The sequence below is a fragment of the Arvicola amphibius genome, chromosome 4 (assembly GCF_903992535.2).
Source record: "Arvicola amphibius chromosome 4, mArvAmp1.2, whole genome shotgun sequence".
NCBI lineage: Eukaryota > Metazoa > Chordata > Mammalia > Rodentia > Cricetidae > Arvicola > Arvicola amphibius.
The window spans coordinates 6,491,720-6,518,393 of record NC_052050.1 but is presented as its reverse complement, the minus strand read 5'-3'; the positions used below and the strand labels follow the sequence as shown (position 1 = coordinate 6,518,393).

The 26,674-nt window shown below is 49.4% G+C and overlaps 1 protein-coding gene across 2 annotated transcripts; it reads left to right on the top strand.

The window, feature by feature from the left end:
* Nucleotides 1–4,130: 4,130 nt before the first annotated feature.
* Cdr2l (cerebellar degeneration related protein 2 like) lies at nt 4,131–18,941 on the top strand. 2 transcript variants are annotated; one of them, XR_005285120.2, is made up of 6 exons: nt 4,131–4,483; nt 13,308–13,420; nt 13,683–13,831; nt 15,712–15,876; nt 17,053–18,025; nt 18,829–18,941. XR_005285120.2 is itself a non-coding variant. In XM_038327761.2 (5 exons), exons 1-5 carry the CDS (start codon nt 4,405–4,407, stop codon nt 17,945–17,947), a joined length of 1,398 nt encoding a protein of 465 aa, XP_038183689.1. In that variant the 5' UTR covers nt 4,131–4,404; the 3' UTR covers nt 17,948–17,956. The 2 variants fall into 2 exon arrangements, 1 of the variants encoding a protein (XP_038183689.1); XM_038327761.2 differs by lacking the exon at nt 18,829–18,941 and having other exon boundaries at nt 17,056–17,956.
* Nucleotides 18,942–26,674: the final 7,733 nt, after the last annotated feature.

Here is a 26,674-nt window from a genome sequence, read left to right as displayed (position 1 = left end):
TAACCCCCAGACTCTCAACACCCCACCAACTCCTCCCTAACACACACTGTAGTTTGGAACTACACAAGAGCAGAAATCTTTCAGACCCAAGGTATTTTTCTTCTTCTCCTCTTCTTCTTTGCCCTCTGTTGCTTGGAATGACCTCAGAGTTTGCTCTCAGGGTCTTACCATGTTGCCCTGGCTGGCCTTGAACTCACTATGTAGACCATGCTGGCCTCAGACTTCCAGCAATCCACCTACCTGGCTTTGTGAGTATGGAGATTTCAGATATGGATCACCATACCCTTATTCTTTTTTTCCTTTACTTTTATTTTATGAGTGTGGTGTTACGTCTGCATGAATATCTGTGCCTGCAGAGGCCAGAAGAATGTGTTAGATTCCCTAAAACTGCAGATGTAGAAAATTGTGAGCCATTGTATGGGTGCTGGGGATCAAACCTGGGTCCTCTGGAAGAGTAGCCAGTGCTCTTAACTACTGAGCCATCACTCCAGCCCCTGTTTTGTTTCTTAAGTAAGCTATTTTGTGCACATAAGAAGTCTTCAGAAAAATGCGTACATCCCAGGTGCTCAAGTAGACCTCATTTTCCCAAAATGATCCATGCAACCAGCACACAGAATGGAAAACAAAGCATCCCCAATGCACAGTGAGCAAGGAACACAGAGCTTTGGTTTGACAGTAAGCAAAGCGTCTGTCCAGGAGACAGATGGTGCTGATGCTGCACAGCATCATGGATGTGTTTGACACTGCAGAGCTCTATGCTTAGAACACTTAAGCTCACACCAGCCAGATGGCTCAGCAGGTAACAGCATTTGCTGCACAGGCCTGACAGCCTGCGATTGATTCCAGGAAACCACAGTTGAAGGAGAGCGCAGACTTCTGTAAGTTGTCCTCTGATCTCCAGAGCCATGCATGCACTGCGTACATGCACACACACACACACACACACACACACACTAAAAAAATTAAATTAAAAATAAAACTTAATTGGTTAAGTTTGCCAGGCATGGTGGTGCATGCACTTAATGCTAGCAACCAGGAGGTAAAAGCAGGCAGATCTCTCCAAGTTTGAGGCCAATTTAATCCAAGCACTTGGGAAGCAGAGGCAGGAGGATCTCTGAGTTCGAGGCCAGCTTGGTCTACATAACAAGTTCCAGAACATCCAGGGCTACACAGAGAAACTTTGTCTTAAAAAATAATACTGGTCTGGTTGATTTTCCTAGGTGTGAACATCAATTTTTTTTCATTTTAATTTTATATGTATAGGTGTATACCTACACACCATATGTGTGCTTGATATCTGTGAAGGCTAGGATTGGAATTACAGTTGTGATCTGCCCTGTAGGTGCTGGAAGACACACACACAGGCACACACACACAGAGATACACATACACACACACACACACATATTCACAGTAGGTTCCATCTCTCAAATATGTTTTTACCTTCTACCACCACCATTCTGGGACTCAAACCTTTAACACACGGGCCTTGGAGGACAGCTAAGGTCCCAAGAATATGGTAATGGTGGCATCTCATTTTGGATTTAATTTGCATTTCCTGGTGACTAAAGAAACTGAGTACCAAGCTAGGCAGTGGTGCTGCACACCTTTAATTCCAGCACTTGGAAGGCAGAGGCAGGCGGAGTTCGAGGCCAGCCTGGTGTACAGAGTGAGTTCCAGGACAACTGAGAATGAGAAAGAGAGAGGGGGGGAGGGAGGGAGGGAGGGAGAGAGGGAGAGAGGGAGAGAGGGAGAGAGGGAGAGGGAGAGAGAGAAGAGGAGGGGAGGGGAGGGGAGGGGAAGGAAGGGGAAGGGAGGGAAGAGGAGAGAAGAGGAGAGGAGAAGAGAGGGGAAGGGAGGGGAAAGGAGGGAAGAGGAGAGAAGAGGAGAGGAGAGGAAAGGAGGGGAGGGGAGGGGAGAGGAGAGGAGAGGAGAGGAGGGGAGGGGAGGGAAGAGGAGAGGAGAGGAGAGGAGGGGAGGGAAGAGGAGGGGAGAGGAGAGGAAAGAAACTGAATACCTTATTCACATGTTGGCTGGGCCATTTGGATATTTCTTCCTGAGAATTGTCTAGTCTCGTCTTTCATGCACTTTTCTCCTGGCCATATGCCTTTTTCCTTGGATTTTCAGGTCTTGCTGTATTCTGGATATAGTTGTTTCCTGGGTATATCATAACATCTATTTAGAGTGCTTCAACAATGCCCACACATGATGGGTCTCAACAAAAACAAGTTGTAAGAATGTTTGAATAGGAAAGCCCTTTAAAGGAAAGATGCTTGAATGAATTAAATCATCGCTTTTAAAGGTGTAACTGGATATAAGGTTTGTGTTTCAAACAATAAGAAACAGAACCTTAAAGAGAAAGCCCAGAATACAGAAAATATCCTCAAATATCATTCCTTTCAGCTTGTTTCTAGAAACACAGGTTTTTAAACATTCCGGTTCTTCTTTTTTAAAGGAGTTATATTTCTACCAGGCGGCAGTGGCGTATGCCTTTGATCCCAGCACTTAGGAATCAGAGGAAGGCAGATCTCTGTGAGTTCAAAGCCAGCCTCATCTACACAGCAAGTTCCAGGACAGCCAAGAACAAGTACAGGGCTACACAGAGAAGCCCTTTCTCGAACCTCCCATCAAAAAAGATGTTATATATTTGTATTTGTTTATTCTATATTTATGTGTGTGAGTGTCTGCCTGCATGTATGTGTCTACATCACGCATGTGTCTACATCACACACATGTCTGGTACCCAAGGAGGTCAGAAGAGGAAAATGGATCCCCTGGAACCAGAGTTACCGAGGTTTCTGGAGCATCATACGGGTCCTGGGAATGGATTCCCAGGTCCTCTATAAGAGCAACAAGTTGAGCCATCTCCAACTCAAAAATAAGGTCTTAAAGGTTGTGTGTATGAGGGGGATGTATGTGTGTGTATTCATGTGTATTCATGTGTGTGCCGAGGGCATAGGACAACCCCCAAGTGTTCCTCAGGAGATGTCCACCTTGTCTTTTGAACCAGGGCCTTTCACTGGCTTGAAGCGCATCAGGTAGGCTAGGTTGAGTGTCCAGTGAGCCACCATGGATCCATCCATCTTGGCTCCCCATCCCCAGAGCTGGGAATACAAAAAACGAGACAAACACTCTGCTTTTTTTTTTTTTAAAAGCTGATAAGCACTTTTAGTGTACCGAGCCACCTCCTCAGTCCCCCTAAGATAATGTTTACCTTTGCTTAGTTTATAGAAAGACTCTATAAACTTAGAACTCCTACACTTAGAACTGCAGCCTGGAACAGGCTGTATAAAGCAGCCTGGTCTGGAACCCAAGACAACCCGCCCCCCTTCAGCCTCCCAAGTACTGTTATCAGAGGCGCCTCTTTCTAACCTTGGACATGTGTGTTGTGTACGTGTGAAGGTTCGAGTGAATTTCAGGTACCCAGAGAACAGAGGGATCAGTCAGATTGCCCGGGCAGCTGGGGTTACAGGCTCTTGTGAGCTGCTTGACTCAGATGCTCAGCAAGAGTTCTTAAGCCCCATTCTTCTCTCCAGCAGCCAAATCCCTATTTCTGGCACTTAAGGGTGTTTGTAAATTAATACCATTTTTTTTTTTTTGGTTTTTCGAGACAGGGTTTCTCTGCAGCTTTTTTAGAGCCTGTCCTGGAAAAAGAAATATTTTAAAGAACGTTCATGGAATGTATCTGTAGGTCAGCCCGTTCCCCGCGGTGAGGACCGCTGTGGACAGCCGGCAGACCCTTGCTCTCAGGATGAGCCAGGACAAACAATAAGTAAACAAAATAATTTCAGACGGACGTAAAAAAAAAAAAAAAAAAAGTCGGACGTGGAGAAAAAAGGAGGACGGAGGGTTGATCCAACAATTCCCAGACCAGGACACCAGGAAGGGCCTCACCCGAGGCCCCGCCCCCTATTTGCATACGCCTTATGATTGGCCTCCGGCGGCAGATCCCGCCCCGTAGAGCTGGCGGCCTGGGAAGCAGCAAGCGGGGCCGGGCGGAGATGCAGCGGCGGCTCCGGGTGTCGCGGCGCGGGCCGGGTGGTGTGCGGGCCCGAGGCGGGCGGAGGGTATCCGCCGTGGCACCCACACTCTTCTGACGCCGCAGCCCTGCAGGCAGTCCCGGGTCGTCCCTGCCGTCGTCCCGCTTTGCAGTCCCCACCCCTCCGCCCTTTGTGCCGCCGCCACCCGGCGTCTCCAGCTCGACGGGACCCAGGGCGCGCGGGAGCGAGAGGCCCCGCTGTGCGCACGGCCGGTAGCGGATGGCGGCCGCGCGAGGTGGGCGAAGGGGCGCTGCAGCCCAAGCCCGCGACGTGGGAAGCCCGGACCTCCTCCGCCGCATTGTCCCGGGCTGCGAGCCCAGGCCCTGAGCTGCCGCAGCGCCCGCCCACCGCCACCCGCGGGGCCATGCGGAGAGCGGCGGGGATGGAGGACTACTCCGCAGAGGAGGAGGAGGCCTGGTACGATCATCAGGACCTGGAGCAGGGTGAGCACTGTGGGAAGGGAAGTGGCGTGTGCCCCGAGACCCCTGACCGTTATTCCATTGTTGGGCGGTATCACCTAGAAAAGGGCTGGGCTGGACCTGGTGCGCTAGAGCATGAGTCTTGAGAATGGGGACGTGGACCGAGAGGGGCGCTGCCCTGGAAGATTCGGACGCGATAGACCCGAGACCTGCAAAAGTGTGTAGTTGACGGGGCATCCATCACCCTTCTCATCTTAGTAGCAGCGACTACTCGGTGTCCCTGGTAGGGTTTTGTTAGGGGACCCAGAAACTAGGTGGCCGCAGGGGACCACCTAGTACTTTGGCTGGGAGTAGTCTGTGTTGAGATGTCATCTCCCCAGATCAGCAGCACTTGTCCCGGCCAGAATTGCTGAGCTCTAAGACCTAGAGAAAGTTTCCCCACTTGGCTTTCCTCTGCCCAGCTATAGAGTGGCGCGGGCAGCCTGACTGTGAAGAAGCCTTACGTGGAGTCTCCAACCAGCCTTCCCGAGAAAAGTATCCCCTTGTCCTTCGCGGCAGTAGGCTTCCTCACATGTTCTGCCGAATGACAGCCCCAGGAAAGAGGGAGGATGGCTGAAAGGGGTTTAGAAGCTGGCGATGAAGTGGCTAAAGTGACATCACTGAGAAGAGAGGTGGCCTGAGAGGGTCAGGGTCAAGGCCAAAGCCTGCTGGAGTGGAGTCTGCTCCACCCTCTTTGCCAAGGTGCCTGTTCTTGCGGATACCTTGAGGGAGTGAGGAACCACATCAAGGGAAAAGTGACCTCCCCACAGTCACCTGCAAGCCCTGAGTTATTCAAACCCAAGGCTGGCAGACAGTGTGCCCTGGAGGCCTGGTCTCCATCCTCAGGGTCCCTGAGCTCTGGTTTTGCCAGGATGGGAAGCATGCACTCGCATCCTGGAGCCTTTGTTTCCTGACCCACTTCCCCATGCTGCCAGGCTTCACCTGCAGACCAGGAGCTGTCTCTGTTCTTGCCAGTGAATCAGACTCTTGGGAGACCTGTGTAGGATGGAGGGCAATGGGTTAGACATCCCTGTGCTATGAACTGCCCCATGCTTATGTGGCACCTTCTCTGTCCTGGCCACTACTCCTAAAACTTTTCCTCTCTGGAAACATCTGTTGGCCTCATTTGAGTTTCAGACATCATCCTAGGACCTTGGAAGGGTCATAGCCCCGGACCTCCGGGTATACGAGGGCTGGTGGGGGAGGCCCACTTGTATGTTCTGAGTGTCAGTGATTATGGGATGACTTCCTGGGAGAGGCTAGCTCAGAAGGAAAGATGGAAAGCGGAGTTCTGTGGAAGATAGCCTCTAGGGGAGGCAGATGCTAATACTGTGGCAATCTCATTTAGTTCCCGCACCCCTAATGAAGGCTTGGCACCATGCCCAGCCCAGATGTGGGAGGAAGGAGCCAGAGAGTAGGGGCGGGAGATGGTGTGGCTTCTGGTGAGGGACAGGAATCGCCATTCCAGCAGGGCTGAAGAGCTCTGTATCGCTCTCTTCTTGGGTCCTGCTGGTCTGGCCTGTAGCTCCAGTCATAGGCAGAGCCCAGGAACCAGGGAGACACCCAGGAATGAAGCACTCTATGGGGAAAGTGGCCCTTCCTGCCGGGGGTTGGGGAGGGCTGTGCTGGGTCTAGGGAATCTCTGTCCTGATCCTGCATTCCAGTGAGGAGACAAGAAGACCAGGGATCAAAGTGACAATTGTGTGCCAGCTTGGCCCCCTCAGCAAGGAGAGATGTGAGCCAGAGGGTGGAGAAAGGAAGGGGAGGGCAAGTAGGGGACAAAGGAAGTGCTGGCCACTCAGATCTGCGTGCCAGTCCAGGAGAGCTGAGTGATGGGGAGGAGTGTCTGCCAAAAGACAGTCACATCAGAGGTCCCGTGTCTGTGTCCCCTCCTCTGTGCTTGATCCCCAAAGTCTTTCCTTCCCATCTGCTGGGTGGCCCATGGAGTGATTTTCCCACCCACCCATGAGGAAGCCTTCCTGTCTGTTTTTCCCCCTACCCTGGACCAAGTCCCAACTTCCCTTCCCAAAGAGATTGTCCCTAGAGATGGTGTTTGACTTTGGTGTGCCTCTGCCCCAGAGGCAGGAGGCGGTCAGGACAGGTGAGGTCTTAGATTTGCTCCGTTCCCTCTACCGGTTGCCATGAGTACCTGTAAAAATAGAAAAAAAGTCATGAATTAATTATTAAGCAAGCCCTGGCTCTTCCGTTGCCCACCCCTCCTCCACCTGTGACCACCTCTGTCCAGGCTGATGGATGGCTGCTGAGTCACAGATTTTCTGACCTGACCTCCCCTTCCTGCCTAGCCTTGAATTCTCCACCCCAGGGGATGCTCTGACGTGGCAAGGAAAATGACAGCTTTTCTCCACCCTGTTTCCCCCCTAAGGTCTTCCGGAGTTCCTGACTCTCGTGCCTGTGGGGCAGGACCCCCAGCTCCACCATCTAGTGTCCTCCACCTCAGTCACCTTTACCTTTGCCCACCTTGGCCTGTTTCCTGCCTCTCTGTGAAGAGTCTGCCATGCTCCGTCCTGATGCCTAGCCAGAGGGGTGGTGGGATTTCTGGGTCTCTTGTTTTCTCTGGGGCATTGCCTTACATATAACCACTAAGGTCCCCTGAAGGAAGCCCCAGAAAGCCCCTAGGGCCAGGCAGGGAAGGTGGCATCCCAGACTCAGTACCTTCCTGGTTTGGTTCAGAGTTTCCTATTAATCCAGCCATAGCAAGCTCTTTCTTGTCTTGTGTCTGCATACTGCTTAGCTGGCTTCCAAGTTCCCAGGCCACCCTCCCCTGAGTCCAGAACTGCAACTGTCCTTCAGCAAGCTGCCTCCTCCAGGCCCCTGGCTCTGCAGCTTCTAGACTCCTTCCGTCATCCCTTCAGGCAGCTCTGACCAACTTAGCTTGCAATGTGATACAGTTTCCCTGAGTTGGTCTGAGATTCTCCCTCTTCCCCCACCAGGCAGCCTCCTTTCTGTCTTCCTTCATCATCCCTGGACCACTAGGGCGACCAAGTCACCTTCGCTGTCTTTGCGGGCAGTCTTCAGCGTCTCTCCATTCATGTGCGGTATAGCCCCCATCCCTATCCCAGCCTACAAACAGCAAGGAGTTGCACACACAGCCCAGCTCGCCTGGAAGGAGGAGCATGGTATTGAAATTGCCCTTGGCCTTTCCTCATTTCTCTGGCCTTGAATTCTGGTTAAGCTAATCGGTCTGCTCACAGGCCACCCATGTATATGGTATAGCAATGGTCACTTCCTAGACCACCTAACAGTTCCAAGGCCTGAAACATTTGGGAAGGGGATGAACTGAACATTGCCATCCTGTTACAACCTAAGAAGATGGTGAGGTTCTCCCGTAACCAATCATACACACCACACACACACACACACACACACACACACACACACACACCGTTATCCCCAGGCACATGATATATCACAAGATTGTCATCCAACAATGGAAACTCAGGCTTCAGATTTTGCAGACAACTCCAGATTCTGGCCCAAGTGTCCTCAAATACCTTATTAGGTTTATATTAGGTGACTGGACATTTTGGCATCTTCATTAGGCAAGTTACTTGCCCCAGGCTATGGGGTTTGTATCTGATTTACCCCATTCAATTTTCCCATCAGGAAAACCGCGTTTGTTCCAGACAGTGTCATTACAGCCTAGCTAGAAGGGAGCTGCTGTGGTCTGCTTCTCCAGTGACATCAGGACACAAAGCACTCTCCAATTAATGTAGCTCTAGAGGCCCCATTCTGGCTATTTCAAAACCAGACCCCTGATCTGAGCTTGTCTATATCCTACCACTTGGGAGACAGAGGCAATGGGATCGGGAGTTCAAAGTCGTCCTTGGCTACATACCAAGGAAAACATGAGACTCCACCTCAAAACAACAAAAGTTGCTGGGGATGCAGCTCCGTTGGTAGAATACTTGCCTAGCCTAGCATGCAGGAACATTGTGGCACATCCCAACAATCCCAGCACTTAGGAGGTCGAGGCAGAAGGATGGGAGGTCAAGGCCAACTATGTTACAAGTTTGAACTACAAGATAGAAAGAAAGAAAGAAAGAAAGAAAGAAAGAAAGAAAGAAAGAAAGAAAGAAAGAAAGAAAGAAAGAAAGAGGGAGGGAGAGAGGGAAGGAGGGAGGGAGGGAGGATGAGCCAGACAGTGGTGGTGCGCATCTTTAATCCCAGCACTCAGGAGGCAGAAACAGGTGAATCTCCATGAGTTCGAGGCCATTCTGGTCTACCAAGTGAGTTCGAGGACAAGCTCCAAAGCAACAGAGAAACCCTGTCTCGAAAAAAAACAAAGCAAAAAGAAAGAAGTAAACTTTACCCTCATTGTGGGAGCAATATTGTTCCTCAGACTTGGCCTTTCGTTTAGGTCCAGTGGCTGATCGGGTCACTCTGGCTTTCACAAGGAAACACCAGTTCTGTCCTAAGCTGAAAGTCCAGGACGCTCTGCTCTCTACCCATCCAAATCCCTGTTCCGTATGGGTCCAAGAGGAACACTCCACCTGGGCCTGTCTGCCGCACTGCAAAGGGTGTAGCCAAAACAACCATCTATCTAAAACTCGCCAGGAGAACCAGAGGGGAAGGCAGAACTATCATTATGTATAAAAATAGCACTGGGTCTTATTGGCCCTGGAAGAGCTGCTTCTACAAATCTTGGTCCAGATTTACACCCTCAGCCTATAATGAAGGTTGGTCTAACAAACGGCCTCATAATGTTAAATAATAATCATAGAATAATCAGTGCTTTCCTGCTTCAGGCCAAATGGGTTACACAGGCCTACTGTTCACCCCACTAATTCTGTTTCTAGGAATGTGTTCTCACAAGAGGTAGTGATTTGCACTAAGGTTTTAATGCGGTAGAGTTAATCCTAGTTTGACTCTTACTTTGCAGTACTGGACACTGGACCCAGATCCTCACACGGGCAGCTCCTCTACTGCTTCTAGCAGTGAACTCCATTCCCAGCCTCCTTTTACTGTTTGTTAGTGATTGTTAACAAAGATTACAAACTTTCCTGTATGATTGTTTTGCTCACGTGTGTGTATGTGTGCTATGTGAGTGCCTAGTGCCCAAAGAAGCAAGAAGAGGACATTGGATCCCTTGGGACTAGTGTTGCCAGCAGTTGAGAGCTGCCATGTGGGTGCTGGGACCTGAACTCAGGTCCAGTGCTCTTAACCACTAAGCTATCTCTCCAACACTGAGTGTTGGGAGCAGTGAGACCCCAGATACTGAATTTCTTGTAATCCCCTGATCTGAGTGCCTACAGCTGTTCTGGGCACGAGACCTTCAGGAGTTCCTGATGGCAGAGTGGTTTCTGGTGGGTTTGGCTGGGGCGTGGCTATCTCTATAATCTGCCCCTGAACACAATAAAGGGGGCATTCTTGGGGAATTCAAGGATGACCCGTGTCGCTGTCTCTCTGTCTGTGTGTGTGTGTTTTTTAACCTCCTGCCCCTTGCCCGAAGCTCGGTAACTGGGTGCCAGCACACTGAACGCAGACACGGGGGTGCGGTGCACGGCAACTGAGGTTAAGTTTTGGGGTTTTTTGTTTGTTTGTTTGTTTGTTTGGTTGGTTGGTTGGTTGGTTTTGGTTTTTCGAGACGGGGTTTCTCTGTGTAGCTTTGGAGCCTGTCCTGGAACTCACTCACAGAGATCTGCCTTCCTCTGCCTCCCAAGTGCTGGGATTAAAGGTGTGTGTCACCACCACCCGACAAGGGTGTTAAATTTTTAAGACAAGATTTCACCCTTTAGTCCTGACTGCCATGGAACTTGATGCAATCCTCCTGCCTTAACCTCCCAAGTGCTAGGATTGCAGATATGAGCTACCAAGCCCAAATGCTTACCCTCCTCTTACATTTTTTTATTCATTTATTTATTTTTTTTTTTTTTTTGGTTTTTCGAGACAGGGTTTTCTCTGTGTAACTACCCTGATTGTCCTGAAACTAGCTCTGTAAACCAGGCTAACCTTGAACTCACAGAGATCCACCTGCCTCTACCTCCTGAGTGCTGGGATCAAAGGCGTGCACCACCATGGAGACAGTGTCTTGAGTTTCCCAAACTGGCCTTAAACTTGTGGTCCTCTTGCCTCAGTCTCCTGAGAGTTTGGGCCTTGGGCCTATGGCATAGCTTCAAGCTTTTGTTGTTTTTTTTGTTTTGGGTTTGTTTGTTTGTTTGTTTTGAGACAGAATCTCATGTAACTTAGACTGGCCTCAAACTCCTGATCCTCCTGCCTCAGTTTTCTGAGTCCTGGGGTTAGGCATGCACACCACACCTGTGTAGTAGTAATAATGGCACGGAGACTTATTATTAATTATAAAAGCTCAGCCTTATTCCTAACTAGTTCTTATAACTTAAATTAACCCATATTTTTTGGTGTACACTCTTCCATGAGGCCTGTCACCTCATCACCATACTGCCCATCCTGCTTCCTCCTTCCCCCCACCCCCCATCTTCCGGTGTCTCCTGTGCACCTAGATTATCTCCTCCTACTTCCTCTCTCTGCCTGGAAGTCCCACCCATACCTCCTGCCTAGCTATTGGCTATTCAGCTCTTTATTAAACCAATCACAGCAATGTATCTTTACACAGTGTACAAATATACCACAACACACTAGGCTCATAGTTTCCCTTTTAATAGAGAAAATACTCAAAAATGCTCTAAACACGCCACAGTAAGGACCATCTAGACGAAGGTGTTTAGAACTTTATATATACCGTAGCGTTTTCTGCATCCACTAATAGTGTGCATACATGTAATAATATGTCCATTACCCACAGAAACATACCATGATATGTTGTTATAGGAGAAAGGCAGATGCAGACAAAAGACAGTGTGCTTTGCATTTGTGTTTCATTTTGTGTGTGTTGCATACATATGTGTGTGTATGGGCATGCATGTGGAGATCAGAAGGCAACTTGTAGGTGTTGGTTCTGTTCTTCCACCATGAAGGTGTAGGGGAATGTGGTACAGTAGTGGTATTGGGATATCCTGACTTATCCAGAAGTGAGGATATACTTAGAGCCGAAATAGGACAGCTCAGCCCTGGATGAAAGGTGTCCTAACTATTGGGAAGCCAAGATACCTGAAGCTGGGGTGCGGTGGGGGATGGTCTCCCCGTAGGATGTAGGGATCCTGCTCCTTTCCTGGGGAGCTGCTACAGCTGAGTTCTGCTCTATTCCCTTAGGGGAGCGTCTAGCAGAGCGATCTGCTTCTTCTCCTGACCAAGATGTTTCTTCCTCTGACACTCTGCTAGGAGAAGTCCCCCGCAGAAATGTAGCAATCTCCTCCAGCTCTGGCCTTCGCTGGCCTTGCTCAGCCCCCTTAAGGAGCTCCTAGCAAGGTTCTTCTGTTCTGCTCCACCGCCTTGCTGAGGCCCCATAGGGAGCATCTCAGCAAAGTTTTTCAGCTTAGTCCCCTAAGGGACATCCCAGCCAGGTCCTCCTCCTCTGCACTGGCAAATGAAGGTCTTCACCCAAGACTCTTTTGAGAAAGAGATTTATTTGGGAAGGAGGAGTCCAGGAGAGTTGCTGTTTCTGACACTGAACTTCAGCTCTTTATATAGGGCTTCTTAGGGGCGGAGTTTTCCCAGGGAGAACAGGGATTGGTTAACTTTTCCCTGTTCAGGGATTGGTCAGTTTAGCTGGTGGGGCAGAGATGGCTCTGACTTAATGGCCAAACTGTGTTTCTTTCACTGGTCCTTTTTAGCTTTTTGACTCTAATCTTAGGACCAGGGCATATTTCTTTCACTGGCTCTGATTCTAGAGATAAAGTGTGTTTCTTTGACTCTAGTTTCAGAGCCAGGGCACCTGCCTTTAGTCCTGGGTTCAGGGATAAAGATGTTTCTCTCCCTGGCCCAGGTCTTAAATCCAGGGTGTGTTTCTTTCTCTGACTCTGGGTTCAGAGTCAGGGTGCTTAGTGATTGGTTGGTTTCCTGCCCCAGTCTTCCCTTTTACCCTACAGAAGGTCCTGGGGATTGAATTCGGGTTCAGCAGCAATTGCCTTTACCCATTGAGCTAGCTCACTGGTCCAGTATTTTTTTAGGCGTGTGTGTGTGTGTGTGTGTGTGTGTGTGTGTGTGCGCGCGCGCGGAGGTGCCCCCATGAAAGCTAGAAGAGGATTGTTCCATCCCCTGAGGCTAGAGTTACAGACAATCGTGATTGCTTGCTAGGGACCAAACTCTGGTTCTCTGCAAAAAATAGCCGAGAGCTCTTGAGTACAGAGCGGCCTTTCCAGACCCTCGCTGATTTTTGTTTTGTTTTGTTTTTGTTTTTGCTTTTGCTTTTGAGACAGGGTCTCAGCGTGTAGCCATGGTTGTCCTCAGACTCACAGAGGCCTACCTGCTTCTGTCTCCTGAGTGCTAGAATTAAAAGTGTGCCCCACCACACCCAGCTCAACTAATTTTTTTTTTATTGTTGGCTTTTCACCTTTCTGTACTCATTTATTTTTTTACATCAAGCAGAAGGAAATACCAAGCTAGTTGGTAGCACATATCATCAATCCCAGCATTCAGGAAGCTGAGGCAGAAGGATCATGTGCCCCAGGCTGGCCTGGTCTTCACAGATCCTGTACAAACAAAACCAAACCAGATACGCGAAGGACAAGAAGAGATAGAAGTGACAACAGCCCAGACACTCAGCCCCTGGTTTCCATCTCTAGCCACACTAGGGCTTCTGAGAATAGCCTGTGTGCTGGTGACACCGAGTCACCAAGAGCCCAGCCTCAGATCAATGCTAGGGCATTAATGAGGGCTGTCTGCTGTTGGTCCTCACTCTGTGTTCTGTTTGCCCCCACCTCCCTTCCCCCAGACTTGCACTTGGCGGCGGAGCTGGGGAAGACTCTGCTGGAGAGGAACAAGGAGCTGGAGGAGTCCCTGCAACAAATGTACTCCACCAACGAGGAGCAAGTGCAGGAGATTGAGGTGAGGAACCCCAGGCTCCGCACTGCTCCTCCCGTCTCTCAAGAGCCTTTGGCCGGGGCCTGTGTGTGCCTTTGTGCATCTCCCCAAAGGCCTCCCGGCTTTCCTTTCATAATCCACCACCTGCCCACCCATCCCAGGCAGCCTCTGCACTGTCGAGCACGAGTCTCAAAGTCGATCGGTCTAGCGGTGGTAGGGGAGCAGGCAGAGATCTTTGTCCCTACCTCATTGTAAAGGTTTGTTCCACCCTTACCCCCTCCCCTAGTACTTGACCAAGCAGCTGGACACGCTGCGGCTCGTGAATGAGCAGCATGCCAAAGTGTACGAGCAGCTGGACCTGACAGCCCGAGACCTGGAGCTGACCAACCAGAGGCTGGTGCTGGAGAGTAAGGCTGCCCAGCAGAAGATCCACGGGTGAGGGCTGGGTTGGTGAGGGACAGGCCCAGGACTGCACACATGGGTACATGGGCTGGCAGGGAGACTCATACATTCCTAGAAGACGATGCTGAAGAGCCTGGGCTGGTAGCAAGGCCATCCCTGTCAGCTGTGTGTGCTCTGTGTGCAGTGTGTGCTTAGACATTCATCCTGCAAAAACTATAGTTCCCTTCCCTCCTCCTCCTCCTCCTCCTCCTCCTCCTCCTCCTCCTTCTTCTGTGTGGGTGGGTGTTTTACCTGCATGTATGTCTGTGCACCATGTGTGGGCCATGCTCTCTGAGGCCAGGAGAGGGTACAGGATCCTCTGGAGCTGGAGTTACAGATGGTCATGAGCCACAATGTGTGTGGGTGGCGGGAACAAAACCCGGGTCCTCGGCAAGAGCAGCAAGTGCTTTTAACCTCTGAGCCATCTCTCCAGCCCCTCACAACCGATGGATGAAAAGTCACTCGTATTCCAGAGGATAACCTCCCACCTGTGGTTACTTGCCAGTTATACACCAGGTTCAGTTTGAGGCACTAAAGATTCAGTGACTCTGACCTGCCCTCTGGGACCTCGCACATGGGAAGAAAGGCAGAGATGTAAATGTCACTGCTGTGCATGGTGGTAGTAACAGAGGGGGTGGGATGCAGGAACAGGAAGCTGGGTAGGAGAAATGTCCTGGTTGCTGAGGTGCTTGTTCCACAGGCATGAGCACCTGAGTTCAAGTCCTGGCACCCGTGTAAAATGTAAGACACAATAGCGTGCATCCATAATCTCAAACTGGGGAGCTGGCGATGGCTGGGTCCCACCCTAGCTGAATCAACAATCCCTGGGTTCTAGTGGGACCCTGTCTCAAAAACAAAGTGGCTAGCTTGTTGAGGCATGATACCCAAGGTCATCCTCTGGCCTCCACGTATACCTACACACATATGAACATGCACACATGTGTACAGATACAGAAGGACTAAAGGTGGCTGAGGAGCAGTGATTGGCTCTCCCTGCGATGTACAGAAGGGCAGGTCCTTGGATATGGCAGAGAGTTCTCAGATTCTAACCCAGACAGCGTGCTCAAGATTGTCTGTCTGTCCTTAACTCCATCTCTTCCATCTACACGGATCCCAAACGGTAGTGAAGAGGCTGTTCCTGTCTCCTTAAGACTTCCCCCAGGTGGGGCTCGAGAAATGGCCAAGAGGTTGAGAGTGTTTGCTACTCTAGAACCAGGGTTTGGTTCCCAGCACTCACAGTGAGTGGCTCACTGGAGTGATGAGCTGCGGGCGGCTTCCTGCCGCCCTGCTCTCGGCCACCGGCTAGCTTAAAACCCGAAATAACAACACACAAACTGTATTCTTTTAAACACTGCCTGGCCCATTATTTTCAGCCTCTTACTCACATCTTGACTAACCCATATCGAATAATCTGTGTAACACCACAAAGTGTTGTCTTACCAAGAAAGATTCAGCATATCTGACCTGGCGGCTGGCTTCATCGCATCTGGTTGTAGAGGCAGGGCAATTGTCTGAGCCATCTACCTCACTTCCTTCTTCCTGTTCTGTCTACTCCACCCACCTATGTTCTAACCTATTAGGCCAAGCAGTTTTCTTTATTAATTAACCAATGAAATCAACAGATTGATAGAAGATCCACCTACATCAGCTCACAGCCACCCTGTCCCAGTTCCAGGGGATCCAGCACCCTCTTTTGGCCTCCTCAGTCACCTGCACACATCGACGCGTGCACACACACACCCTTCAAAATCAATCTTCACCTTTTGGTTGTGAGCCAGCTTTTGATGACTGAGCCCTCTCTCCAGCCCTAACAATCTTTGAAACGAACAACAAAAATATGTCTCTCCTGATTGCCTTCATCCTATCTACCCCAGGTTGACAGAGACCATTGAGCGCCTGCAGTCCCAGGTCGAGGAACTGCAAGCCCAGGTGGAGCAGCTGCGAGGCCTGGAGCAACTTCGGGTTCGCCGGGAAAAGAGGGAGCGCAGGAGAACCATCCATACCTTCCCCTGCCTGAAGGAGCTGTGCACAAGCCCCCGGTAGGCAAGGGCCCTGTTGTGTCTTAGCCTTCCGAGAGTTCCGGCTGAGGAATGAAGAAGGTGCACAGTGGACAGTAGCTGGGGAGGAGGACTGGGTCCAGTCCAAGCCATCAGGATGCTTGCTTGCTAAGGACAGCCATGGGTGTTATACTATGCTAACCTAACAATCCTCACATCCATTTTGTCTACAAGTTAGATGAGAAAAATCTAAGCTTGGCGGTTGCCTGGCTCATCCAAGGTCATGTGTTTAGTACTTGGCACAGCCAGGCTTCTAACCTAGGAGGAGTTAAGCATTGTACCTTTTGGTTCCCATTAAATCTTAATTCAACAACTACTTATATAAGAATACAGGATTGGGGATGTCACCAGGCACTTGCCTAGAATGTGTGTTACCCTGGGTTCGATCCCTAGCCTAGGAGAAAAGTTAATGAAGATCAAGGTAAGGCTGGAGATGGGGCTCATTTAAAAGACTGTGTAGCTAACATTCACAAGCCCCTGAGTTTGACCCCCACACCTCCTAATGGAGTGGTGGAGCACACTTGTAATCCCAACATTCACAAGGTGGAGACAGGAGCTTCAAGAGGTCCCGAGCATCCTCAGGTCAAACTGAGCTGTATAAGATCCATTTGAAAAAAAAAAAAACTAGGGCGTTGGTGGCGCACACCTTTAATCCCAGCATTTGGGAGGCAGAGGCAGGCAGATCTTTGTGAGTTCTAGGCCAGCCTGGTCTACAGAGTGTGTTCCAGGACAGCCAGGGCTACACAGAGAAACCCTGCCTTGAAAAAAAAAAAAGTTAAAACGTAAGAAGTGTGTGTTGAAACTAGGCCCAGAGTTGCAACAGAACAGGGCCACTACCATCCCTAGGTATCAGGGTCTAGAGAAGAGAGAGTACAGGATCTAGAAGGTATGGAGAGGTCTGGTTGGCCAGCACCAACCCGCAACTTGGAGATCTTCTTTGTTCCCACCTTTAACCTTCCCTTGTGCCTTCCTTTGCTGAAGAATTCTGGAGGAATCCATACAGGTCAGTTTTCCCAGACACAGCGAGGAGAAAGTTAGAGGGATGGATGGTGACTCAGGGGGGCAGAAGGAAGAGTTAGGCAGGTGGACAAGAGAACCCAGTGCCTGACACTTTGGTCCGTAGTTTGGCCATGACTAACTCCTCTGCCTGTCCCCCAGCAGGTGTGAGGATGCCTTCCGCCTGCACAGTTCCTCTCTGGAGCTGGGCCCTCGGCCCCTGGAGCAGGAGAACGAACGGCTGCAGACCTTGGTGGGGGTGCTGCGTTCCCAGGTGAGCCAGGAGCGACAGCGCAAGGAGCGGGCAGAGCGCGAGTATACGGTGGTGCTCCAGGAGTACACGGAGCTGGAGCGACAGCTGTGTGAGATGGAGGGCTGCCGCCTGCGCGTGCAGGAGCTGGAGGCCGAGCTGCTGGAGCTGCAGCAGATGAAGCAGGCCAAGACCTACCTGCTGGCCCGGGATGAGCACCTGGCTGAGGCTTTGCTGGCGCCCCTCACTCAGGCCCCTGAAGCTGATGACCCCCAGCCAGGCATCGGGGATGATTCCAACACCCAGGATGGTGTCGCCTCGCCTGCAGCCTCCCCCAGCCACGCAGTACGCAAAAGCTGCAGTGACACAGCACTCAATGCCATCGTGGCCAAAGACCCAGCCAGCCGCCATGCTGGCAACCTCACGCTGCATGCCAATAGTGTGCGCAGGCGCGGTATGTCTATCCTGAGGGAGGTAGATGAGCAGTACCACGCGCTGTTGGAGAAATACGAGGAGCTGCTGAGCAAATGCCGGCAGCATGGTGCCGGGGTGAGGCACGCGGGGGTGCAGACCTCGCGGCCCATCTCCCGGGACAGCTCATGGAGGGACCTACTGGGGAGCGAGGAGGGCTTGGGAGAGGGCAAGGTGGGTGAGAAAAGCCTAAGCCAGCACGTGGAGGCCGTGGATAAGCGACTGGAGCAGAGTCAGCCCGAGTACAAGGCGCTCTTCAAAGAGATCTTTGCCAGGATTCAGAAGACCAAGGCAGACATCAATGCCACCAAAGTAAAGACGCCCAGCAGCAAGTGACCCCTCTCTAGGCCTGCAGCCTCCCCCTGCCTCCCTGCCAAGGGGGTCCCTCGGACCTGGGTGGCAGCCTCTTGACGAGTAAGAGAGCCTTTTTCGCAGTAATTTATCCTGACAAGTGGCTGGCGAATGAGCAGGGAGGCCTCTCTGATCTGGGGACACAGCATATTTCCTGTTGGTGGCTTGGTTCACCTGTCCTGCCTCCCTTGACCACTTTGCTTCAGCTTGAAGGCACAGCTCAGTTTAAAAGCCAAACACCCTCCCCCACTGACGCTGGGGGCTTCTCAGCCCTCGGCTTTGGACCCCAGGCTTCACCCTCTGATTGCAGCCAGTCTTCTGCAGGCCTTTCTTGCTAAACTGACTCCCCTCCCCCCCCTCCAAAGTTGTTTTCCTGAGAGATTTGCAATGCAAGGTCTCCTTGATCCTTGCCACAACTGGAAACACTTGAAAGGGGATCTCAGAGCCAGCCATGGCTGGTGTCTGGGGTCTCCTCGACCAGTCACTGCTTTTTGCCAGCCATGACTGTCATCCCCATAGCTATACCACTCCCGGAGTTCTGAGCAGGGCCGAAATCGCTAGCTCCCACACTGCAGAGCAGGAAGCGTTAGCCAGGCCTGAGTGTACCCCTCCAGCCCTGGCAAAGACCTTCAGCTTGCCACAGTTCTGTAGCCAATCTGATTTACAGGAAGAGGGAGCCTCTCAGCAGCCATACCTGGGTAGTGTCCGTTTCCTCTCAGAGTTCCATCCCTGGAAATACCTTCTGGGCCTAAAGCCCTCCGGGGGCAGGGATGGTGGGAGTTCTGCCACTTCTGCTTCCCTTCCCTTCTCTGCACCTGCCCCCATCTCAGGGACCATGATGTCTCATTCACTCCTCCCCTCCTCAGGCCAGCCCTGGGACAGTTCACATCTGCAGCCTCCAGAATGTCCTGTGCGAGTGTCACCAGTTCGGGTCCCGGCGTCCGCCCCATCCTTCACCAGGGACTGTAAGATCTTTACTCCGTGTTAAGTATTCTCAAGTTGAGAAAGAAATTCCTCCTTTGCCACGTTCCTACAGAATGTCTGCTCTCTACCTTATGGGGAGGAGGGGGGCTTTTGAGGTCCAACCTGGGTCAAGGGTTCAATATTTTAATCTAAAATTTCAGGAAGTCTAGCTTCATCTAAGAGATGCCCAGGTCTCCAGCTTGCCCTTAGCAGCCCTTCAGGGCTTCTGGTTCCTTCTGCCACCCTTCTCAAAATCAAAGGAGCCATACAATCCAGTGGGAGGCTGTGACTCTGGCCTCTGTGCTGGGGACCCAGTGGGAACCGCCATGCCTTACCTCTTTCTTACCAAGCATGCCCGACATTCCTGGAGACTCTACCTTGCTCCAGGTGGCACTGTGATGCCAGCTGTCATCTGGATCCTTCTGTTCATGCAACTCGGAACCGTTCGTCCCTTGGGGCTGGGCACCTCCAGGCCCTCTGTGTGTCTCTGTCATCTAGGGTAGAGGAGGAGTTAGGGCCTGTTCACTTCTCCCGTTCTGTAGCAGCCGACCAGCGTCACCTTTGAAGTATACGTGAGAGAAATATATTTGCAAATGCTTTATTCTCTTCTTTAATAAAAAAATGCACCAGTATTCTAAAAGCAGCAATGGCCTTGGAGCCACAGTTTCGTCTCTGTGTCTCACGTGCTTGGCTCCTCCCGTGCACCACTACAAATGAGGGGCGGATCTGAGCTCCACCCACCCCCCAAGTTCTGCATTTCTTTGAAGTCACTCTGCTCCCCAAACTCTTGACAAAGTCTGTGTCAGCAGAGCCAGCTATGCCAAGCATGCTCATGAACAAAACAGAGGGTCTATACCACCTTAGAGTTTATTTTCTGGCTTGGGGAGCTCCCCCCAGAGCAAGGTAAGGTGATCTGCCCATGGGGTCAGGGAGCTGGAGCTCTGCCAGGCAGGGCATTCACGATAAGCAGGAGGGGGAATATTTTCTATCTTTTTGAGACAGGATCTCATAGACATTAGGTTATACTCAAACTTGCTGTGTAGCTGAAGACAGCCTTGAACTTCTTGTCCTTCTACCTTGTGATGCCACCTAAAGGGTCCTTCTGATCCTCCCCAAATGTTGGGATTACAGGCATTTGCCATCACATCCTGTTTCTTTGGTGCTGGGAATTGAACCCAGGGTTTCCTGCATGCTAGGCAACACTGCCACATCCCCACCCTCTCCCTTATAGACCATTTAGACATGGTCTCAGAAAGGCTGAAGAGATGGTTCAGCAGTTTAGAGCACCTTTTGTTCTTGCAGAATACCTGAGTTCTGTTCCCAGCACCCACATAAAAGATCGAAATTATCTGTATGTAACTCCAGTTTCAGGGGATCCAGTGATATCTTCTGGATTCTGCAGGCTCCAGACATGAATGTGGTACACACATATGCATGAAGACAAAACATTCATACACATTAAAAAATGAAAGATGGTATTACTATGTAGACCAGGCTGGCCTGGAATTTATAAAGATCCACCTACCTTTGCCTCCTCCCTTTGCTGGGATTAAAGAAGTGTATCACTACTTCCTGACTGTCAGCATAATCTTTTTTATTGATATTTATTGAGCTCTACATTTTTCTCTGCTCCCCTCCCTGCCTCTCCCCTTCAACCCTCCCCCAAGATCCCCATGCTCCCAATTTACTCAGGAGATCTTGTCTTTTTCTACTTTCTACTTCTTATGTAGATTAGATCTATGTAAGTCTCTCTTAGTGTCCACATTGTTGTCTAAGTTCTCTGGGATTGTGGTTTGTAGGCTGGCTTTCATTGCTTTATGTTTAAAAACCACGTATGAGAGAGTACATATGATAATTGTCTTTCTGGGTCTGGGTTACCTCACTCAAAATGATGTTTTCTAGCTCCATCCATTTTCCTGCAAAATTCAAGCTGTTGTTTTTTTTCTGCTGTGTAGTACTCCATTGTGTAAGTGCACCACATTTTCCCTATCCATTCTACAGTCGAGGGGCATTTAGGTTGTTTCCAGGTTCTGGCTATGACAAACAAAGCTGCTATGAACATAGTTGAGCACATGTTCTTGTGGCACAATTGAGCATCCTTTGGATATATACCCAAAAGTGGTATTACTGGATCTTGAGGTTGTTTCCTAATTTTCTGAGAAATTGCCACATTGACATCCAAAGGGGTTGTACCAGCTTGCATTCCCACCAGCAATGCAGAAGTGTTCCTTTTTCCCTACAACCTTTCCAACATAAGTTGTAATCAGTGTTTTTAATCTTGACCATTCTTATAGGTGAAAGATGGAATCTCAGAGTTGTTTTGTTTTGCATTTTTCTGATGACTAAGGATGTTGAACATTTCCTTAAGTGTTTTTTAGCCATTTTAGATTCCTCTGTTGAGAGTTCTCTGTTTAGGTCTGTACTCCATTTTTTTATTGGATTATGTGATCTTTTGGTGTCCAATTTCTTGAGTTATTGTATGTTTTGGAGATCAGACCTCTGCTGATGTGGGGTTACTGAAGATCTTTTCCCATTCTGTAGGCTGTCGTTTTGTCTTGTTGACCGTGTCCTTTGCTTTACAAAGCTTTCAGTTTCAGGAAGTCCCATTTATTAATTGTTTCTCTCAGTGTCTGTGCTGCTGATGTTATATTTAGGAAGTGGTTCCCTGTGCCAATGTGTTCAAGTGTACTTCCCACCTTCTCTTCTGTAAGGTTCAGTGTGGCTTGCTTTATGTTTAGGTATTTGATTTGGACTTGAGTTTTATGCATGGTGATAGATATGGGTCTATTTTCATTCTTCTATATGTTGATATCCAGTTATGCCAACACCACTTGTTAAATATGCTTTCTTTTTTCCATTTGATTTTTTTGTTTTGCTTCTTTATCAAAGATCAGGTGTTCGAAGATGTGTGAATTGATATCCAGGTCTTCTATTCGGTTCCATTGGTCCTCCTGTCTGTTCCTATGCCACAGCATAATCTTCTTGTACACTGTGTAAAGATGTGTCTCTGTTTTACTTCTACCTAAGGCACCTTCTGATTGGCTTTATAAAGAGCTAAAGCTGGGAGGTGGTGGCACACACCTTTAATCCCAGCACTCGGGAGGCAGAGGTAGACAGATCTCTGTGAATTCAAGGCCAGCTTGGTCTACAGAGCAAGTTCTAGGACAGGCTCCAAAGAGAACCCTGTCTCGAAAAAAACAAGAAGAAAAGAAAAAGAGAGCTGAACAGCCAATAGCTAGGCAGGAAAGGATAGGCTGAACTTCCAGGGAGAGATAGGAATTCTGGGAAAGAATCTTGAGTTAAGAGATTTGCCAGACAGTCATGGAGGAAGTACTGAGGAGAGGTAATGAGTCACTTGGCAAAATGTAGATTAATGTAAATGGGTTAATTTAAAATTTAAGAGCTAGTTGGGAACAAGCCTAAGGTAAGGCCAAGCTTTCATAATTAATAAAAAGTCTCTGTGTCATTATTTAGGAGTTGGCGATCCAAAGAAAAACCCGTTACACTTGGCTCCTTTTTTACCTTAATATGTGTAATCATAGATATGATATATGAGAAGATAAGTTTTAAAAAGTCATGGAGGGGGCTGGAGAGGTGGCTCAGTGGTTAAGAGCATTGCCTGTTCTTCCAAAGGTCCTGAGTTCAATTCCCGGCAACCACATGGTGGCTCACAACCATCTGTAATGAGGTCTGGTGCCCTCTTCTGGCCTGCAGGCATACAGACAGAATATTGTATACATAATAAATAAATTTAAAAAAATAAAATAAAAAGTCATGGAGGGGCCCATGAAATGGCTCAGCATGTAACAATGACTCACTCGGATTGTCCTCTGAGTTCCACACTCTCATCATGGCATGCAAAATAAATGTAAAAAAATGTAACAGGAGCCGCTCCAAGATGGTGCAGCAGGTAGGGGCACTTGCTACAGTCCTGAAGACGTGAGTTTGAGCCCTGGAATCCATGTAAAGTTGGAAAGAGAGAATCCACTCCATGAAGTTGTCCTCTGACCTCGACGTGAGTATGGATTACAGGCATGAGCCCCCATATCAGGCCTTCACTTCTTACTGCATTTTAGGGTAGCCAAGTTCAAGGACCTACGAGTTATGGTCTCCACCCTCATCCCTGATCCAGACACTGTGGCCAGCGTTGGGTCTCAGCATCATCAAACCAACAGCAAGCACCCATGACCGCTCTCGTTCAGTGTTTCTCAGACCTTTGCTGTTACTTTCATTACATAACTAAGTCTACACTGAAATTTGATATTTAGTCCAGGCTGGCCTTGAAGCTGGGGCTCCTGGGCCTGCAGAGTGCTGAGATTATAGGTGTGCGGTACCACACTTAGCTCAGCCTTCCTTTCTCATTATCATTTTTACAACCTCAAATAAGCCAATATAGATATTTTTTACTTACAATTTTTTTACACTGAATATATATATATATATATATATATATATATATATATATATATATATATATATTTAGAACTATCCAGGAGTGCTCAGTTTGGATCATCCCAGTTTTGCTGGCAACATCCAAAGCACCATGATCAGGAGTCAGCTGAACACATTCCCTCTCTCCTTCCAGCCTGAAGGTCACAACCACACAGAGCTTCTCCTGAGTCTGTTCAATCTGGACTTAACCCTGACTTCCATAATGACCACTAACATGCCGTTTCTTCTGTCTTCTCCATGGCTGACTCCAAGGCCAGGGAAGCTGATGGTGGTCTATCGTTGGTTTTTTACTCTTTGGGGACCCACCACCCAGTTCCCAAATAAATATCCAGGGATTTATTCTTTCTTCTGGATGCCTGGCCTCAGCTTGGTTTGTTTCTAGCCTCTTTTCTTTTCTAACTTAAATCATCCCATTTCTCTTTAACTACATTTTTATCTTTTTTATTCTATATATTTTTCTTCATGGCTGGGTGGCCGGGTGGCCCCTGGCGTCCTCCTCTCCTTCTCCCTTTCTTGCTCCTCACTTGCTCTTTTTTAGAGTCTAGATTTCTCCTTTTTTTTTTTTTTTTTTTTTTTTTTGGTTTTTCGAGACAGGGTTTCACTGCAGCTTTAGAGCCTGTCCTGGAACTAGCTCTTGTAGACCAGGCTGGCCTCGAACTCACAGAGATCCGCCTGCCTCTGCCTCCCGAGTGCTGGGATTAAAGGCGTGTGCCACCACCGCCCGGCTAGATTTCTCCTTCTATTCATTCTCTCTGTCTGGCAGCCCAGCCTGTCTCCTGCCTAGCTATTGGCCATTCAGCTTTTTATTAGACCAATCAGGTGTTTTAGGCAGCCAAAGTAGCACAGCTTTATAGAGCTAAACAAATGCAGCATAAAAGAATGCAGCACATCTTTGCATCATTAAACAAATGTTCCACAGCATAAACAAATGTAACACATCTTAAACTAATATCCCACAACAGTGGTGGTCAGTGATGGAGCTGGTCTCACCAGAGGACACTCTTCCCAGGACAGCTACTGGGAGATGGGAGATGGGAGGGATTGCATGTGGCCGTGGCAGCCATTCAGCATGAACTTCTTAAGTTCAAAGCCTTCACCCTGGCTTTATAGCTCAGGAGGCTGAAGCAGACAATAAGGGAGATTTCTTCTTTGCTTTGGTGCTATTGTGGAGAAGAGACCCCAATGTCTTTTTTTTTTTTAACATGTAGGGCACCTTTTGCATGTGTCTGTGCCCCATGTGGATGCTGGGTGACTGAGAAGGCCAGAAGAAGGCATCAAGATCCACGGGGACTGGAGTTATAGACAGTTTCAATCCCTCAGGTGGATGCTGGGAATTGGATCCAGATCTTTTAAAAGAGCAGTCAGTGCTCTTAACGGCTAAACCATCTCCACCCACCATCTTTTATGGTTATTTATTATTAGTGTGGGGGTTGGTTCCCCATACCATGGCTTGAAGGTGGAAGCATAGGATAACCTTAAGGAGTTGATTCAATCTTTTCACCACATGGGTTCCAAGGACCAAACTCAGGTCGTCAGACTTGGCACAAAGCGTCTTTTCTTGCTTAGCCATCTTTCTGACTTTTACAAAGTTTTCCTGGGTTGCTGTGTGAAGATTGAGTGAGTGACAGGCAGAGAGAGCACAAAGGAAGAGGAATCAGACCAGTCCCTGCCCATTGAGACCATAAGACCATTATAGGAAAAACAAGAGGGCCATTTATCTCCTGGTGTTTTCAGCTGACATTCCATGCACATAATGCTCACAGCTCCATCCATTCATTTGCAGGGACCCGTCTCCTCCCAACAGTGTGGAGAGGACAGCACACACCACTGTGAACTTGTTATCTGGGAGGCATGCCATCAGCCTCCTTGGAACTCTGGATGGGAAGAAGGTGCAGTGTGGAGAGCACAGAGCTGGACCCCAAATTAGTGATTACATCTAACAGCCTGGGTGGCTTCACGTAAAGCCTGCACAAGGAGGCTGGAGGCAGCTTGCATTGCTGGTAGGGGGGCTTCTACTGCATGAGGAGGTTAGAGGCAGCTTGCATTGCTAGTGGGGTGCTCCTACTGCAGCCACCCAAAGGCTGGGCTTATAGACGTACATCACCACACCACAGCCATTTCTCTGATTCTCTTTCCTTGAGCCAACTCCTTCCTTCCTTCCTTTCTTTCTTCCTTCCTCCTCCTCCTCCTCCTCCTCCTCCTTCTCCTTCTTTTTTGGGGGGTGGTGGTTTCAAGACAGGGGTTCTCTGTAGTTTTGGAGCCTGTTCTGGAACTAGCTCTTGTAGACCAGGCAAGCCTTGAACTCACAGAGATCTGCCTGTCTCTGCCTCCCAAGTGCTGGGATTAAAAGTATGTGCCACCACTGCCCAGCTTGAACCGACACCTTTCTAAATCCAAGGCTGAACCTTGGTAAGGTTTAATCACTAAATCAAGGCTGATTCACTATGGTAAGGAAATCGGCTGACAGCCATACACCTGTCTCAGCCTTCGTGCAAATCCTAAGCACATGTACGCACGCGCACGCACAAACACACACATGCAGGCACACACACACACACACACACACACACACATGCAGGCACACACACATGCAGGCACACACACACACACACACAAACACACACACGAGGGATGCTGTTTCCAGGGGACCAAGCAGGAAACTGGAGGTAGAAAACGATGCGGTTTCCAGGGAAGGGACAGCTTTGCCCTTTTACTCAAGCCACGGAGCACGTGCTGCGCTGCTCATCCCTCCGGGAAGGAAGAGGTCTAGAGAGCTTGTCAGAATGGATCTCCTACCCCATGGCTGCAGAGAACAAAAGCTATCAGACCTTCAAGGGGCCTGTGCACACAGCATCTCTGCATAATGGCTGTTGTTGCGTGTTGATTTGTGCTGGCTATGTGGCAAGTGGTTTAGTCTATTTCATACCTGCAGGAACTTCGTAAGACAACTATAAATGCTCTCATTTGCTGAAGTTCAGAGGTTAAATGAGTCATTCAAGGTCACCTAGAAATATTTCAATTCAGGCCGAGGGGTGTAGCTGATGGCAAAGTGTTCCTCTGGCCATGCACGAGCTCCCAGGGTCCATCCTGGCACCTCTCTCTCTCTCTCTCTCTCTCTCTCTCTCTCTCTCTCACACACACACACACACACACACACACACATATTCACACACACTCTCACACAGACTCTCTCTCTCTCTCTCTCTCTCTCTCTCTCTCTCACACACACACACACACACACACAGAGTGTATTAACAGTATTTCAACTGAGTCCTGATGCTGCCATTCCTCACTACA